Here is a 14,811-nt window from a genome sequence, read left to right as displayed (position 1 = left end):
TAAGTCCTGATCGGACGTAAGTAGGGCGTACTGGAGTATAAGTTGAATGTGAGCTTACCTCAAACCTAAACCCTTATTTATAGAGTTTAAAGGAATCTCACCAATTAATTTACCTCTTAATGGTCATTAATTAAAACCTTAACTGTTTAATGGTAGTCGTTGTCACATTTATTGTGCCTTAATTATGCTTAACGGTTGTCGGGATCGAACGACTGAGAGGCTTTTTCTCGCATGCTGACCGCTCAGTTCCTTAGGGTCGTATGTCATCTTTACCGATCAGTCGACTATGAACCCATAGTAACAAAAAGCAAACCCAAAAAACGAATAAGTAAGTTTATAATATTGATAATTTTTGTGTCACTTATCTATTTATAAGATTAGAGTCTTAAAAGGATAAATTTATAATATTTTGCTCTCTTGAGACATCGTTTTCTTTATTTCCATTCACAATATAATTAACAAAATTTGTCTCCTGCCGAGCTGGTTGAGTTTGTCTCTTGTCGAGCTTGTTTCCATATTTCTCTTGTTAAGTTTGTTTCCACATTTCTCCTGCCAGGCTTGTCTCCACGGCTAGCTTGTCTTATGTCAAGTTTGTCTCCATGTTTCTCTTATTGAGTTTGTTTTCATGACTAGTTTGTCTCTTGTTGAGCTTGCTGAGCTTGTCTCATGTCAAGCATGTTTCCACATTTCTTATTCTGAGCTTGTCTCCATGTAACGTTTCTTCTGCCGAACTTGTCTCCTACTAGTTATTATTATTATTATTATCATTCAATTGGGATTAGCCAATGTTAACTACTAACGATGGTTTGTGGTGGGGTGGGATGGTGGAATATGCATATTTTTGGGTCAAAGTGAAGAACTTTGCATTTTTTGGTTTCCCAATTACCTTTTTCATTTACGTTAAATGAAAAGAAATTTTGTATCATAAATTCACGTCGCTAACCTATTTTATTCATGTTTCACACATATTTCACTTAACCACTAAACTCATCTCGACGTTAACAATTTTACGTCGTCAACTTTGAGAATTAAATTGAATATTTTTTAAAAATAAAATGACCAAATTAAAAAAAAATAATAATAAAATGACAAAATTGAATTAACTTAAGAAATTAAAGAACCATTTTATGTCATTTTTTCTTATTAGGAAGATACGTTATTTGTAATCACTTTATTTATATATAAAAAGGTACACCCAAAATTAATATACTTGGTTTAAGACATTCAATTCTTTATCTTGACAAAACTTAACTTAGACATATTGATGAAAATATGATCGAATCATAACCTTTGAGTTAAGTTCACTAAAGGGTTCCATCATTGATAGAATTAATTGTAGACTGCGTTTGAGAACATTTAAGAAAATATATTGAAAATGAGTTTTAAACTCAAATGGCAGAATGATAATCCCCAAAACAAGAAAGGGAATCATGAGGGTTAGCATGAATCTATTACTGGAAAATAAGTACTTAGAAGAACAGATCAAATATTATACAGTATCAACTTTTTAATTGATATTTATTCCAGGTCAAGCAAGTTGAGAGGAAGCAAAAGTTCCTTATTCATATGTTCTTTTTAATATATTTTAATTCATTCTAACTTCACAATCACCACAATAATAACTTAGTTTAAATTTGTTGTCATTTCCAGGAAAATTATGAACAAGATTCATTTCAATTACTATGAAAATTATTAACTAAATCATATTTCCTTAAACGTCGTTAGAATGTGCTACTAATTTTGTTTCTCATCACGCGTGATTTCTATCCTTTTACGTTATGAAAAAAAAAACGTAGGAGTTACAATACTTCAAATTTAACGTAACCATCATTGAAAACACTGAACAAAACATGCATTCTTCTACCTATTACGTTTTTCATGGGAGTGGGTTCCAATGACAAGGTTGTCCTGTAGTAAATTTTATTGAAGGACAAAAATTGGAAGTTAAAGAAGGTTTTATGATAAGATAAGCTAAAAGGGACTGCACTTTCCTTGTGTTGTAGAGAACATGAACAATCATGGTTTTGGTGTGAAATGAAGAAGGGTCCTTCCCTATTTCACGTCAAATTCCTGCCATGTCTTGCCATGATGCATCATCATGTGGTGCCTCAACTTGCCTTTGTCACTCACCCAAACAGTTTTATCATGAGGGACTAGCATGTGTGATGCACATGCATATCAATTCATGGTGCATAAATTAATTGGGTGCCCAAAACATTCCTTGCATAAAAAGAAAAAGAAAAGAAAACTTCAACCAATTAAATTATTTGCTGGAAAAAAAAAATGAATAAGATAAAGTAGCCTCAAAATAAGGTACCATAGAGAGAGAAGCAAGAAAGTAAAAAGAAGCTAAGTTACCATGACAGTAATAGTTAGTTCAGAAACTACTGCACCTGTAAGTCCATCACACTCCCCTCCCTCCATAAGTACCCCCCTTCCCTTCTCACTTTCCACTCACTCTCAAATCAACAAAACCAACCTACTGCTTCTCTCTCTCCCTCTCTCCCTCTCTCTCTCTCTCTCTTCCAATGGCTGCCATTGTTTTCCTCCACATTGCTTCATTGGTTTCTCTTTTTGTTTCAACAACTGCAAGAATCCCTGGAGTTTACACTGGTGGCTCCTGGCAGAGTGCTCATGCCACTTTCTATGGTGGCAGTGATGCCTCTGGAACAATGGGTAAAACCCTTTTCTTTATCTCATTCTTCATCATCCCCCATTACATCTCACCTCTGTTTTCTCTGTTTTCCTCTGTTTTCCTCTGTTTTCTCTGTTTTCTACTACCCTAACACTCTTTCTCTATCCTCGTGTTCATCAACAATTCCCACGTTGCATTTTCAATTTTGCATCACTCTCTTAACCATTTTGAAGCATTCCAAAGCAAGCCATCATTCTTTCACCCATCAAAATCTTCTCCTTTATGATCAATTCCCCAGACCCATTCAACTTTCTCCTTAATTTTACCCAAATGTACACCCAAAAGTGTTCTCTTTTATCACCAATTTTCCATACTCGTACAATTTTCTCTTTAGTTTTTCACAAATGGACACCCAAAGTGTTCTTTTTCGTCGTTTCTTCGATTCAAGCTTTTAAAAGCTGCAATTTTTTTTTTCACAACCCTCCTTGATTCAAGGGAAAGATTACACATGAATGCAGCTAATGTAACCACGATTGTAATGACAGAATCACGAAAACCTTGATGTTACTGTCACAACACAATTGCAGTTACATACAGTGTTTTAAAACCTTACCTCAAACTCAACACCTCTTACACCCAAACCTGTAAAATCTCAACCCAACCACTCTCTAGTGAGAAACAAAACAAAACCTCAAACCCTTCTTGAAAAACATCTAGCAATTCATTTCTTTTTAATTTTGAACCAACCCTTAAACGATTTTCTTCTTTTGTTACTTCAGGTGGTGCTTGTGGGTACGGCAACCTGTACAGCCAAGGCTACGGCGTGAGCACGGCGGCGCTGAGCACGGCACTGTTCAACAACGGTTTGAGCTGCGGCGCGTGCTTTGAGATCAAGTGCGACCAGGATCCGCGGTGGTGCAACCCCGGCAACCCTTCGATCTTGATCACTGCCACCAACTTCTGCCCTCCCAACTTCGCTCTTCCCAATGATAATGGTGGCTGGTGCAACCCTCCTCGCCCACACTTCGACCTTGCCATGCCAATGTTCCTCAAGATCGCCCAGTACCGCGCCGGAATCGTCCCCGTCGCATATCGCCGGTGAGTCCCACCACCCCTCTTGTGAGTACCTTAATTGGGTGCTTTCAAGTTTTCTCCTTTCCGTGTGTTTTCACCGTTTGGGTGCCAAGAAAATGTATGAAAACCGTGAGAATATTTAATTATTATGAAACCAGAAAACGAAAAAAAAGTTTTACACCGTTATTACATAGCAAACGACCATGCATAATTTATTATTAGTCATTATCATAACTATTTTTAAAATTATTTTTAAAAAAAAGTCGCAAATACAAACTTACAATTGTTGTTTAAATTTTTTTTAACTAAATAATATAAAGTGTTTTCTATAAGTAGAGATGGTAAACAAGCTCTTTTCCTACCAAAACTAGAGAAACAATTCTTAAAAGAAGAGCCTTAAAACTGCTACAAGTTCCCATCACGGAATGGAATTCTACTAATATGAATTTGCATTCTACACACAAAACACAACAAAACTCTTCTGATATTTTTCTTGCCTGTGCTCTCATTTTCATGGAAAACAAACAAAAGTTTCTATCAGAATTCCCCCTGCAGTTTTCATCAGAGTCCCCAATCAGATATTTTGTCCTCTACACAGCACAAACCTACACAATTAGCCGTTAGGTATTTACTAGTTGAGTTCTCAAACAATTTGCAATGCATGGTCACAAAACTTTAAATTCACACCGATTAAATACATGATTCATTTTTAACTATTAAACTTTTCCTTAATTTTGAACACTATTTGTAAGATTAATGTGTTGTCAATTCTGCAAGATAACACCATTACCAACTCTTCTAGGGGTAATATAGTCATCCAAATACTAGATCTGCAAATTACTCACTACTTCGAGGGCACGTTAGTAAAATCAACCCCGCAAAGAAAATTAATGAATTTCCAGAAAATCAGGGGCTAAAGCCTAAAAAACAAAGTTTGAAGTTCGACCCATAAATTGAAATTGCCAAAAACAGAGTCAGAGTGATGTATGATTTTTTATTTTGTTTTCATTTGAATTACTTTAATAAATTATTTACAATCAGAAAGAAAAGTGTGAAATTAAAATATGATTTGATTTTTGGGTGCAGGGTGGCATGCAGAAAGACAGGAGGCATCAGATTCACAATCAACGGTTTCCGTTACTTCAACCTGGTGCTGATCACCAACGTCGCGGGTGCAGGGGATATCGTGCGCGTGAGTGTTAAAGGAAGCAAAACCGCGTGGATGAGCATGAGCCGTAACTGGGGGCAAAATTGGCAATCGAACGCGGTTTTGGTGGGCCAGGCCCTCTCCTTTAGGGTTACCGGCAGTGACCGTCGTACTTCAACCTCCTGGAACGTGGCACCACCTAATTGGCAGTTCGGACAAACCTTCACCGGGAAGAATTTCAGGGTTTAAATGAAAGGGAGAAAGAAAATAACTATACCCCTAATATTTTTGAGTTGTTTGTTTGTTTCCGTTTCTCCCCTTCTTCTGACTTTCCTCTATTTACCCGGAATGTCTAGGATTAGGGTTAGGATTAAAAAAGTAAAAATGTAGTTTTAGGAGGAGTAAAAGTGAAAGTAAGGTTATTTATATTATAATAAAATAATAAAAATAGGTAATATAAATGTAAGTGGGGGTGTTTGCATTAAATATGAATTATTTAATGTATGGGCAATGTTGGAATATTAATTACCCAACATTAGCAACCCTTATTTTTCTTTTGTTTTTTTATTTCAAGTGTGAGGGGCTGAGGAGGTTGCAAGGAGGAACATGTAGCCCGCAGCTCTGGCTTTAATGTTCACATAAATGTACTACCATATAATAAATATAAAATAAAACAATATTTCAGTTTCTATAAATTTTGTTTTAATAAATGGGGTTGTCTTTTATTTATTTCTTTATTTCTTTATTAATTCTACAAGTGTTGTTTGATTTTCAAAACATTAATTATAAGTCAGTATTGTAGCATGAATGTTCATTACATAAATATTTTTATATGATTAAAGGCCATACCTATTGATGAATAACTGAAAAATGATAGACTAATTTGGAATAAAAGATTGGTACACGTAATTACTTCTCTGGGGTTAAAGTTTTTCCTACTTCAAAGCATTTCCTATATGCATAACATTATTGCATAATATACGTTATAGATTGAGCCCATTTGTTTCGGACCATGCCTATCTCGATACCTATATCTATTGGCTGCTTCTTTTTCTTCTTGAGATGCCATCCAATTTTGCTAAGTAATTAGTTTTTAGTCATTGATTTTTTTGTATAATTTTAGCATTTTAAAAAAGAAAATTGATTAATATTCTCGATTTTAACTAAAATATTATCTTTTTTTTCTTAACATTATCTGTATAGATTTTAATTGATCAATTGTTGAAAAAATTTCTTCTTTTTGAAAAAGTAACGTTGATGTTTGTATTTATAGCATACAAGAGAAAGGCATTTATAAAGAAAAATTGACTATTATATGATACTTTTTTTTATTTTCCTTAATCCGATCCTAAATCATAGTAATTATTAAAAATGTAAAATATAATATAGGTAACTATTTAACTAAGATATATTTAGATGTTGGAATTTTGTTGAAGGTTTCGTAGTAATGTATTTTCTAATACTTTTATTTGAGTAAAACACAAAAAAAAAACCGTGTGAAGATTTTTATTTTAATTTATAGCGACTTTTATCGTTTACAAATTAATTTGTGAAGGTTTTTTAAAATATTTGTAAATACATTAGTTATACCTTTTTAATGGAGGTTTATGGTGATTTCTGGTATCTGATTTATATAGTAAAAATTATTTGTGGATGATTTTAACTTCTTTTATTGATTATTATTATTTTGTGGAGGTTTTGAAACCTCGTTCATTTACAACTATTTATTTGCATAAAAATCTATTTTTTTCAATTATTTTTTATATAGGTTAATACCTTTTTCAATTTAACAATTACATTATAGAAGTTTTAACCCTTCTCATTTGTATAATTTATTTTGTGTGTTTACTACTTAATTTCATTTGCATTATTTCTAATATCCTAAATACGATAATTTGTTAGTAATTAAAAACTCTTGTATATGACAATGTATATAACCATTTGAGGTGCTTGTACTTTTGTGTCAATTATTTATTTATAAACTTTATTTAAATATTTTAATTGTGACAAAAGACATACCAAAATGCTTAAATATATATTATTAAAACATTTTATTCTCAAAATCACTATAGTAACATAAAAGTAATTTAAACTGAAACGTAATAATAACTTATTCCATAATTACTCAAAATCCATAAAAAACCTAACATAAGTACTCTATGCATCAAACACAAGTTAATGTTTCAACGACTTAATGCAGTTTCACACACAAAACCAATTCATGAAAATGGAGCACTACCTCTAATGAATCATTCTTTAACATCTACACGGGGAACACAAGCTTCTCAAATGACTTGGGTCTTTTTAAATCCTTGGAGTTGCTTTTCATGCTACCCTTTTTTACAGTAGAAATCAACCAATAACTCGTTTCCTTCTCAATATCACAAAGACAATTTTGACCAAGGAAAACCTATGCAAACACATCACAATTGAATTTAAACATATAAAAAGTGGCACAACAGTTTGACAACATAGAATTCAGACTAGAATAGTATTCACTTGAATCATTCCATGACTGATCTTGCTTGGACTAATTGGCAACTTCCTCCATAGTGAGAGCCTGCCTTCTCTCATTCTATTAATAGTTTCAAATAAAAATTCTTAAACCAAACACAAGGACATGATGTGATAGAAATTGATGCATATTGAGTTGTATTATTAAGTAATCTTAAAAAAATATATAATCTTAGCAATGATAAAAATTAAATAACAGCACACTTACTTTGGCAAATGAGGGTCATCAAGCTCGTCACCATTTTCCCCACCAATGTTACCCCATTCATGCTTAACTACCTCAATTTTTTCATTATGCATTTTTCTTTCACTCCTCCATTTGTTCCTTTCGTGAAGCACTTCCATATCCATAAACCGCTAAATATTTTTTAGGATCAATAGGTTCAAAAGAAAATAGATTATAGTAAGGCACATGAGGAATATCAACAGCCATAGAAGATGCATCAAACACTGATGGTGTGGTGATCCTTGAAGCATTCATTTGTGAACCATGGCTAGTGTCGTGTTAAGCAAAGAGTATACCTCAACGTGATCATGCCTGATATTGCTTCCCATGTCAAAATCATTTTTTTAAATCATCAATGTCTTCTTCTTCCTTATAACGTCAACTCTAGGACTAACTAATGTTTGTTTCGTTGTTACTAAAATTTGTTCCCCAAGTTGATATATATATATATATATATGTGTGTGTGTGTGTGTGTGTGTGTGTGTGTGTGTATGTGTGTGTATGTGTGTGTGTGTGTGTGTGTGTGTGTGTGTGTTTGTTTGTGTGTGTGTGTGTTAAAAACTGCAAGACCATATACAAGTGAAATAAAGAAAGAAATGTTAAGACAAAATCGTATATACATCTAAACACTCTCATGTTTTAAAGTTTAACCGAATAATATTAAACAAAATAAGAATCTGAAAATACCATAGGTAGAAACAAGAATTACGTTAGAAATTCCCAACAATACAAAAGCCTTAGGAGAACACTTAGGATTGTAGAAAACACATAAACACCTAAGTCAAGTACCCAGACCTAATGTTAAACGGCTAATAAGTCAAAGCATCTAAGAGAGTTATGTTAAATGCAAGCTATACTATATCCAAGGAGTATTCAGTTGAACTCTTGGGAAAACAGAAAAAGTGTCAAGACTATGTCTTTGACAAAAACAACCTAAAAAGCTTAAACTTAAAACGTAAAAGAAAACACAACCTGCTAAACGCTCTTGCTCTAAAGTGGAAAAATCACAAAAAGCGTTTATATCAATCTAGATGATACCGTGAGCAAAAATTGTTACTTCATCCAAAGATGAAGTTTTTTCTCAATGCTTGATATCTTTAGAAGAAAAGCTTAATTGTCAAACGCTACCTTAACGGTAGAAACTAAAAAACACTTTGTTGTGATGAGAAAACATTAAATGACATTAAATGCTTAATGTTCAAAAACAACAAAAGTGATAAAAGGTAATACATATCAGCTACATGCACAATCTACTCTATACTTTGCAGATAACTTACTCTACACGCATCCACATACTTTATTCAAAATATCAGAAGTGAACGTTAGAGACAAAAGAGATATTCACAAATGTTCTTCACTTGAGAAGTAGTATCTAAAAGAAAGTACAACCTACTTCAACCAAAGTATTAAAAAAGCAAGTTTGTTCTAACAAGTTGACTTTAACCAACAATTGTTGTACATGAAGAAAGAGAATACACAAGAATCAAGGCTAAGAGCTCAGTCTAACGAATATTTCTCCAAGAGCCTTAAAATAGGATAAAACTCAAAGCAAGAATGAAGAGGATAACATACAATGAAAATATTCATCCTAAGAAAAACATGCAAAAGAGAAGCACAAAAGAGCTTAAGAAAAAGAGAATATCTGACAAGTAGTTAACACTGCCTGATATATTCAGAACAAGGTTTACATTATGTCAATCCTCAACAAAATGACTTATCAATTATGGAAGGACAAAAACCAAAATATTTCTTATTTTTATCCCTTTGGTTTTAAATTTTTCGTATTAAATACCAAGGATAATCTAGGGAAGTTGGACTCCAGAAGTGATGAAAGGATCATGTTTGGTTACTCAGAAACGTCAATAATGTTTAAAGCTTATAACTCTAGAACCTTGAAAGTTAAGGAAGTCATTAATGTAAAATTTAACTATAAGCCTAACCTAAATAAGTCAAAGCTAGATGACTCTTTCTCTAAAATGCAAATAAACGACAATCTAGATGCTTCCAACGATCAAAACAAGAATTAACGAGAAGAGTCATTCAATGATACTAGTAAAGAAAGAAGGGAACCAAACAACCAACATCGTCTAGTTATCAAGGATCACCCTTCAGAGAAGATCATAAGAAATCTGGAAGAGCATGTGAGAACAAGAGCGTATCATAATCATCCTACCACAACTTTCATCTCTCAAATTAAGCCACTAAACATCAATCAGGCTCTAGAAGATAACTCTTGGGTTGAAGCTATGAAGAAGAATTAGATCAATTCAAGAAGAATGAGGTATGGGAACTCGTCAAGTTATCTCAAGGAAAGCATGTAGTCGAAGCTAAATGGGTTTATCGCAACAAATTAGATGAAGATGGAAAAGTCATCAAGAACAAAGCAAGACTTGTTGTGAAAAGCTATTATGAACAAGAAGGAATAAACTACATAAAAGCCTATGCTTCAATAGCAAGGTTAGAAGCCATTTGCATTCTTCTATCATTTGCCCCATTAAATGGAACTAGATTATATCAAATGGACGTCAAGAGTGCATTCTTAAACGACGACATTAAGAAAGAAGTGTACATGGAACAACCTCTAGGCTTTGAATGTCAAACAAATTCCACATATGTCTTTAGATTTAACAAAGCTCTATGTGGATTAATGCAAGCTCCTAGAGCTTGGTATGAAAGGTTAAGTCTCTTCCTTATAAAGAATGGTTTCACGAAAGGTCAAGTAGACACCACACTATTCAAGAAAAATGTTAATCAAGACTTCATTATCATTTAGATATATGTTGATGACATTATCTCGGGTGCTACCAATGAAAAACTATGTCAAGACTTCTCAATCATGATGCAAGAAGAATTCAAAATGAGTATGATGGGTGATCTAAAGTTCTTTTTCGGATTATAAATCAGACAAGAAAAAGACGCAATCTATATTCATCAAACGAAGTACATCAAGGAGCTACTTAAAAGGTTCAAAATGGATGAGGCAAAGAAGATGAAAACTCTAATGCATCCAACAACTAACTTAGAGATAGATGAAAGCTCAACAAAATTGGACAACACTGTATATCGTTAAATGATAGGTTCACTTTTGTATCTCATCGTGTCTAGACCTGACATAATGTTCAATGTCTATCTTTCTGCAAGATTTCAGTTAGATCCAAGAGAAATCCATCCCAGTGTTGTTAAACAAATATTTCAATATCTAAAGGGAATAGTCAATCTTGGACTATGCTATACAGGAAGTTTCAAGCTTCAAGCTTGAAGGATATTGTGATGCTGATTACGCTAATGATAAAGTTAAGCATAAAAGCACAAATTAAGGATGCCACTTCATTAGAGGAAATCTAGTATCATGGCTAAGCAAGAAGAAAAATACGATTCCATTGTCAATTGTAAAAGTCGAATACATATTTGCCACACACTACTACTCACATCTCTTATGGATCAGGAATCAACTAGACGACTAAAATAATTTTGAAGGTAAGATTCCTATTTACTATGGTAATAATGTTGCAATTAGTTTATCTAAGAATCCTACATTGCATTCACACGCTAAGCATATTGAGGTCAAACATCACTTCATACGTGATCATGTTAATAAGGGCAATGTGGACTTACAATATGTAAACACAGAGGATCAGCTTATTAACATCTTCACTAAGCCATTAGTTGAAGATAGACTTAATCGTCTAATCACCCTTATTGATATGAGAACCGTTGAATTAATTTGATTCAACATGTTCAGTGTGTTCATATAGATTTAGAGAGTCAAAATGTCTAAGATACATAGTCTGCATGACGTCATACATTACATCATCTAAGACAAATCGTCTATAAGACATATATATTCATACATTAGGTATTGTCTAAATATTGTGCCCATCTCTAGAACTTGTCTAGGATTTTCGAAACCCCAACCCTTCTCTTTCCGATCTGTCCAATATCTTCTAGGTGTCAATCAGGCCACTACTTCTAACATAAATCCTTTTTCCTATCTCTTCCTTGAAACGACAAAACTTCTGACACTGCCACTCTTCTCATTCTTATCCTTTGCAACTTGCACTCCTTTCCGCAATGACTCGGTCTTTAAGAGATACCATATCTCTTTTCAAAATCTACTCGTACGAAGCCTATTAAATAAATGAGACAAATCAATCGCTCATGACTAACTTTTCTCTTTATTCAACTTGTTGATAGGGAGAGCTTTAACCTCTCTATATCTTAGTTTTTGATGATGAACAATAGATTGGTTTAATGGTTTCTTGCACAATAAATGTTTTATCTTGATCATGTTTGTGCTAAATATGTGAATCAATTATTATTGAATGAATCGTGCTTAAAAAAGATTGATAATCTCATTTCTGGTATAAATAATCGATTCAACTAGGTATATGATATGTTAGATTTAACCAGATCACTTAAAAAGCATAACAAGGACAAATTATTATCTTGTAATCGATTATACAGGTTGCATAACCGATTAAAACAAAGAAAATGCATAATTTGTTATATAAGTGAGATAATTTGTTAAAGATGACTAATGGATGACTAATATAGACAAATGTAGAAATAATCGATTACATAAGTTTGTTAATCGATTAAAACAGAGAAATAGTCTAATCGATTATATAAATAGCCTAATCTTTTAAGATTTTTAAATGAATCAATAATAGGCTTAAGTGTTTAAATAATTTATTATTGATTTTGAGTGGTGAGAGGAGTGCATTGAGAGAGTTCTCTCTGTATTTATGTATACTTAATCAATTATAGTGGATTCCCTTCAACTAAGGCTATTCAAGGAGGACTGGATGTAGGCTTGTGATAACCGAACTAGTATAGATTATTTGTGTTGATCTTTCTCTACTCTTTCTCTACTTGTTGATTCATTACTATTTTTTAATGATTTCAAGAAAGCAAAGAACTCATAAAGATTTTAAAAAGATCATTAAAAAAGGTTAATCTAATTCACCCTCCTTTTGGCTTGAGATATAAGGCCTTTCTTTTCTTACAATTGGCACCAGAGCTGGGAATTTGAAAACTATTTGAATTTTAATCGATTGTGTTCATAGCTTCATCGATTAAATTGATCTTGATGGCCAATATATCTCAGACTAGGCGTAAAGGTGTAATTGATGATGAAAACTATAGTTTCTTGAATTCAGTAGGCAAAGGTGTATGAGATGTTGTGACCAATAGTCCTCATGAACCAACCAAGACAAAAATGGAGAAGGTCAAAGGCAAAGATTTCTATAGATCAAGAAGGATAAATCAAGAAGAAGAAAATGGATACACCAACACCTTGAATTTTGTTGCAGAAACTTATACGAGCTCAGAAAATGAAGAGAGTTTCAAAATGAAAGCTTTGAGAATTTTTGTAATGAACAAGGGATCTCACACAACGTCTCTGCACCCAAAACACCACAACAAAATGGTGTAGTTGAAAGGAAAAATAGGACTCTAGAAGAACTTTCTAGGACCATGTTAATGAAAGATCCCTACCTAAACACTTTTAGGCTAATGCTGTTATACAACTTGTTATGTGCTGAATAGGACTATCATTAGACCCATGTTAAAGCTTACCCCTTATGAATTATTCAAAAGAAAGAAAAGCTAACATTACTCACTTAAGGGTTTTTGGTTACAAATGCTTTGTATCGAATAATGGTAAAAACAATCTTGGTAAGTTTGATTCTAAAGCAGATGAAACAATCTTTCTAGACTATTCATTGACTAGTAAAACATATAGGGTTTATAACAAACACACTTTATTTGTAGAGGAATCTATACAAGTTGCTTTTGATGAAAATTTTGATAACATAACTAACACATTGCAATCAAGAGATTGTATAGAAGCAAGTGAGGAACTAGATGTTGAAGACATTCAGGAAAATCAAAATCCTGTAGTTACCGAAACTGATGCAAGCACAAAACCTCTCAAGGACTGGACAATTTCTAAAGAAGTGTCAAAGAGAAACATTATAGGAAATATTACAAAAGGGATGTCCACAAGAAGGCAACTGAATCCATTATGCATGAATGTGGCCTTTGTATCCTAAATAGAACCCAAGAACGTTAATGATGCGTTGAAACATGAAAACCGGTTCTTGGCAATGCAAGAAGAATTGAACCAATTCAAGAGGAACAATTTGTAGGAACTTGTTCCAAGGAAAATTTCTCAATAAGTGATAAGAACAAAGTGGGTCTTTAGAAACAAAATGGATGATTTAGGAGCTATTATCAAGAACAAGGCAAGACTCGTGGCAAAAGGATATAGCCATGAAGAAGGCATAAATTATGATGAGACTTATGCACCTGTTGCCTAACTTGAAGCAATAAGAATCCTACTTGTCATTACATCTATGCTTAACTTCATGCTTTATCAAATGGATGTGAAGAGTGCATTTCTAAACGGCTACATCAAGGAAGAAGTTTGTGGAACAATTGTCTAGCTTTCAAGACTTTGAGTTTCCTAATCACATTTTTAAGTTAAAGAAAGTACTTTATGGTTCAAAGCAAGCTCCACGCTCCTGGTATGATAGGTTAAGTGAATTCCTCCTTAAAAAGGAATTTCATAGGGGTAAAGTTGATTCAACTATCTTCATTAAAAAGTCTGAAAAAAAATCTACTATTTGTGCAAATATATGTAGATCATATAGTATTTGGATCTACTAACCCTCTGTTGTGCAAGGAATTTTCTAAGAACATTCAGGAGAAGTTTGAGATGTCAATGATGGGAGAGCTCAACTACTTTCTTGGGCTGCAAGTAAAACAAGGGGATGCAAGTATATTCACCCACCAATCAAAGTATTGCGTTGACCTTACGAAGAAATTTAAAATGGATGAATGCAAAGAAGTTGCAACTCCAATGGTCACTAATTGTTATCTTGATAAAGATAAGAAAGGTAAGGATGTTGACTAGAAAATGTATCGAGGTATGATTGATTCCTTACTATACTTGATTGTTAGTCGTCCAAATATCATGCATAATGTGTGTTTATGTGCTAGATTTCAGTCTTGTCCGAAAGAATCACACTTAACTGTTGTAGAAAGGATTATGAAGCATCTTAAGGGAACACAGACAATTGATTTATGGTATCTTAGAGGTGAATGCAAAATTGAATTTGTATATACTTTACACTAATGGACTGACATCTTTACAAAACCATTGTCAAAGGAAAGATTTTATACAATCATAAATGAATTAGGCATTCTAGATCA

The 14,811-nt window shown here is 33.2% G+C and overlaps 1 protein-coding gene across 1 annotated transcript; it reads left to right on the top strand.

The window, feature by feature from the left end:
• Window positions 1–2,439: 2,439 nt before the first annotated feature.
• On the top strand, window positions 2,440–5,551 carry LOC108329341 (expansin-A4). The gene is made up of 3 exons (XM_017563511.2): window positions 2,440–2,676; window positions 3,415–3,733; window positions 4,796–5,551. The coding sequence occupies exons 1-3, from the start codon at window positions 2,529–2,531 to the stop codon at window positions 5,103–5,105; spliced, it is 777 nt and encodes a 258-aa protein (XP_017419000.1). The 5' UTR covers window positions 2,440–2,528; the 3' UTR covers window positions 5,106–5,551.
• Window positions 5,552–14,811: the final 9,260 nt, after the last annotated feature.

This window comes from Vigna angularis, chromosome 2 (assembly GCF_016808095.1).
Source record: "Vigna angularis cultivar LongXiaoDou No.4 chromosome 2, ASM1680809v1, whole genome shotgun sequence".
Lineage (NCBI taxonomy): Eukaryota > Viridiplantae > Streptophyta > Magnoliopsida > Fabales > Fabaceae > Vigna > Vigna angularis.
This window is presented reverse-complemented; position numbering and strand designations above follow the sequence as displayed.

Coding starts and splice junctions, on each gene's coding strand:
- LOC108329341 (XM_017563511.2), top strand. CDS start 2,529: ATGGCTGCCATTGTTTTCCTCCACATTGCTTCATTGGTTTCTCTTTTT. Junction 2,677..3,414: donor TGATGCCTCTGGAACAATGG/GTAAAACCCTTT, acceptor TTGTTACTTCAG/GTGGTGCTTGTGGGTACGGC. Junction 3,734..4,795: donor GTCCCCGTCGCATATCGCCG/GTGAGTCCCACC, acceptor TTTTGGGTGCAG/GGTGGCATGCAGAAAGACAG.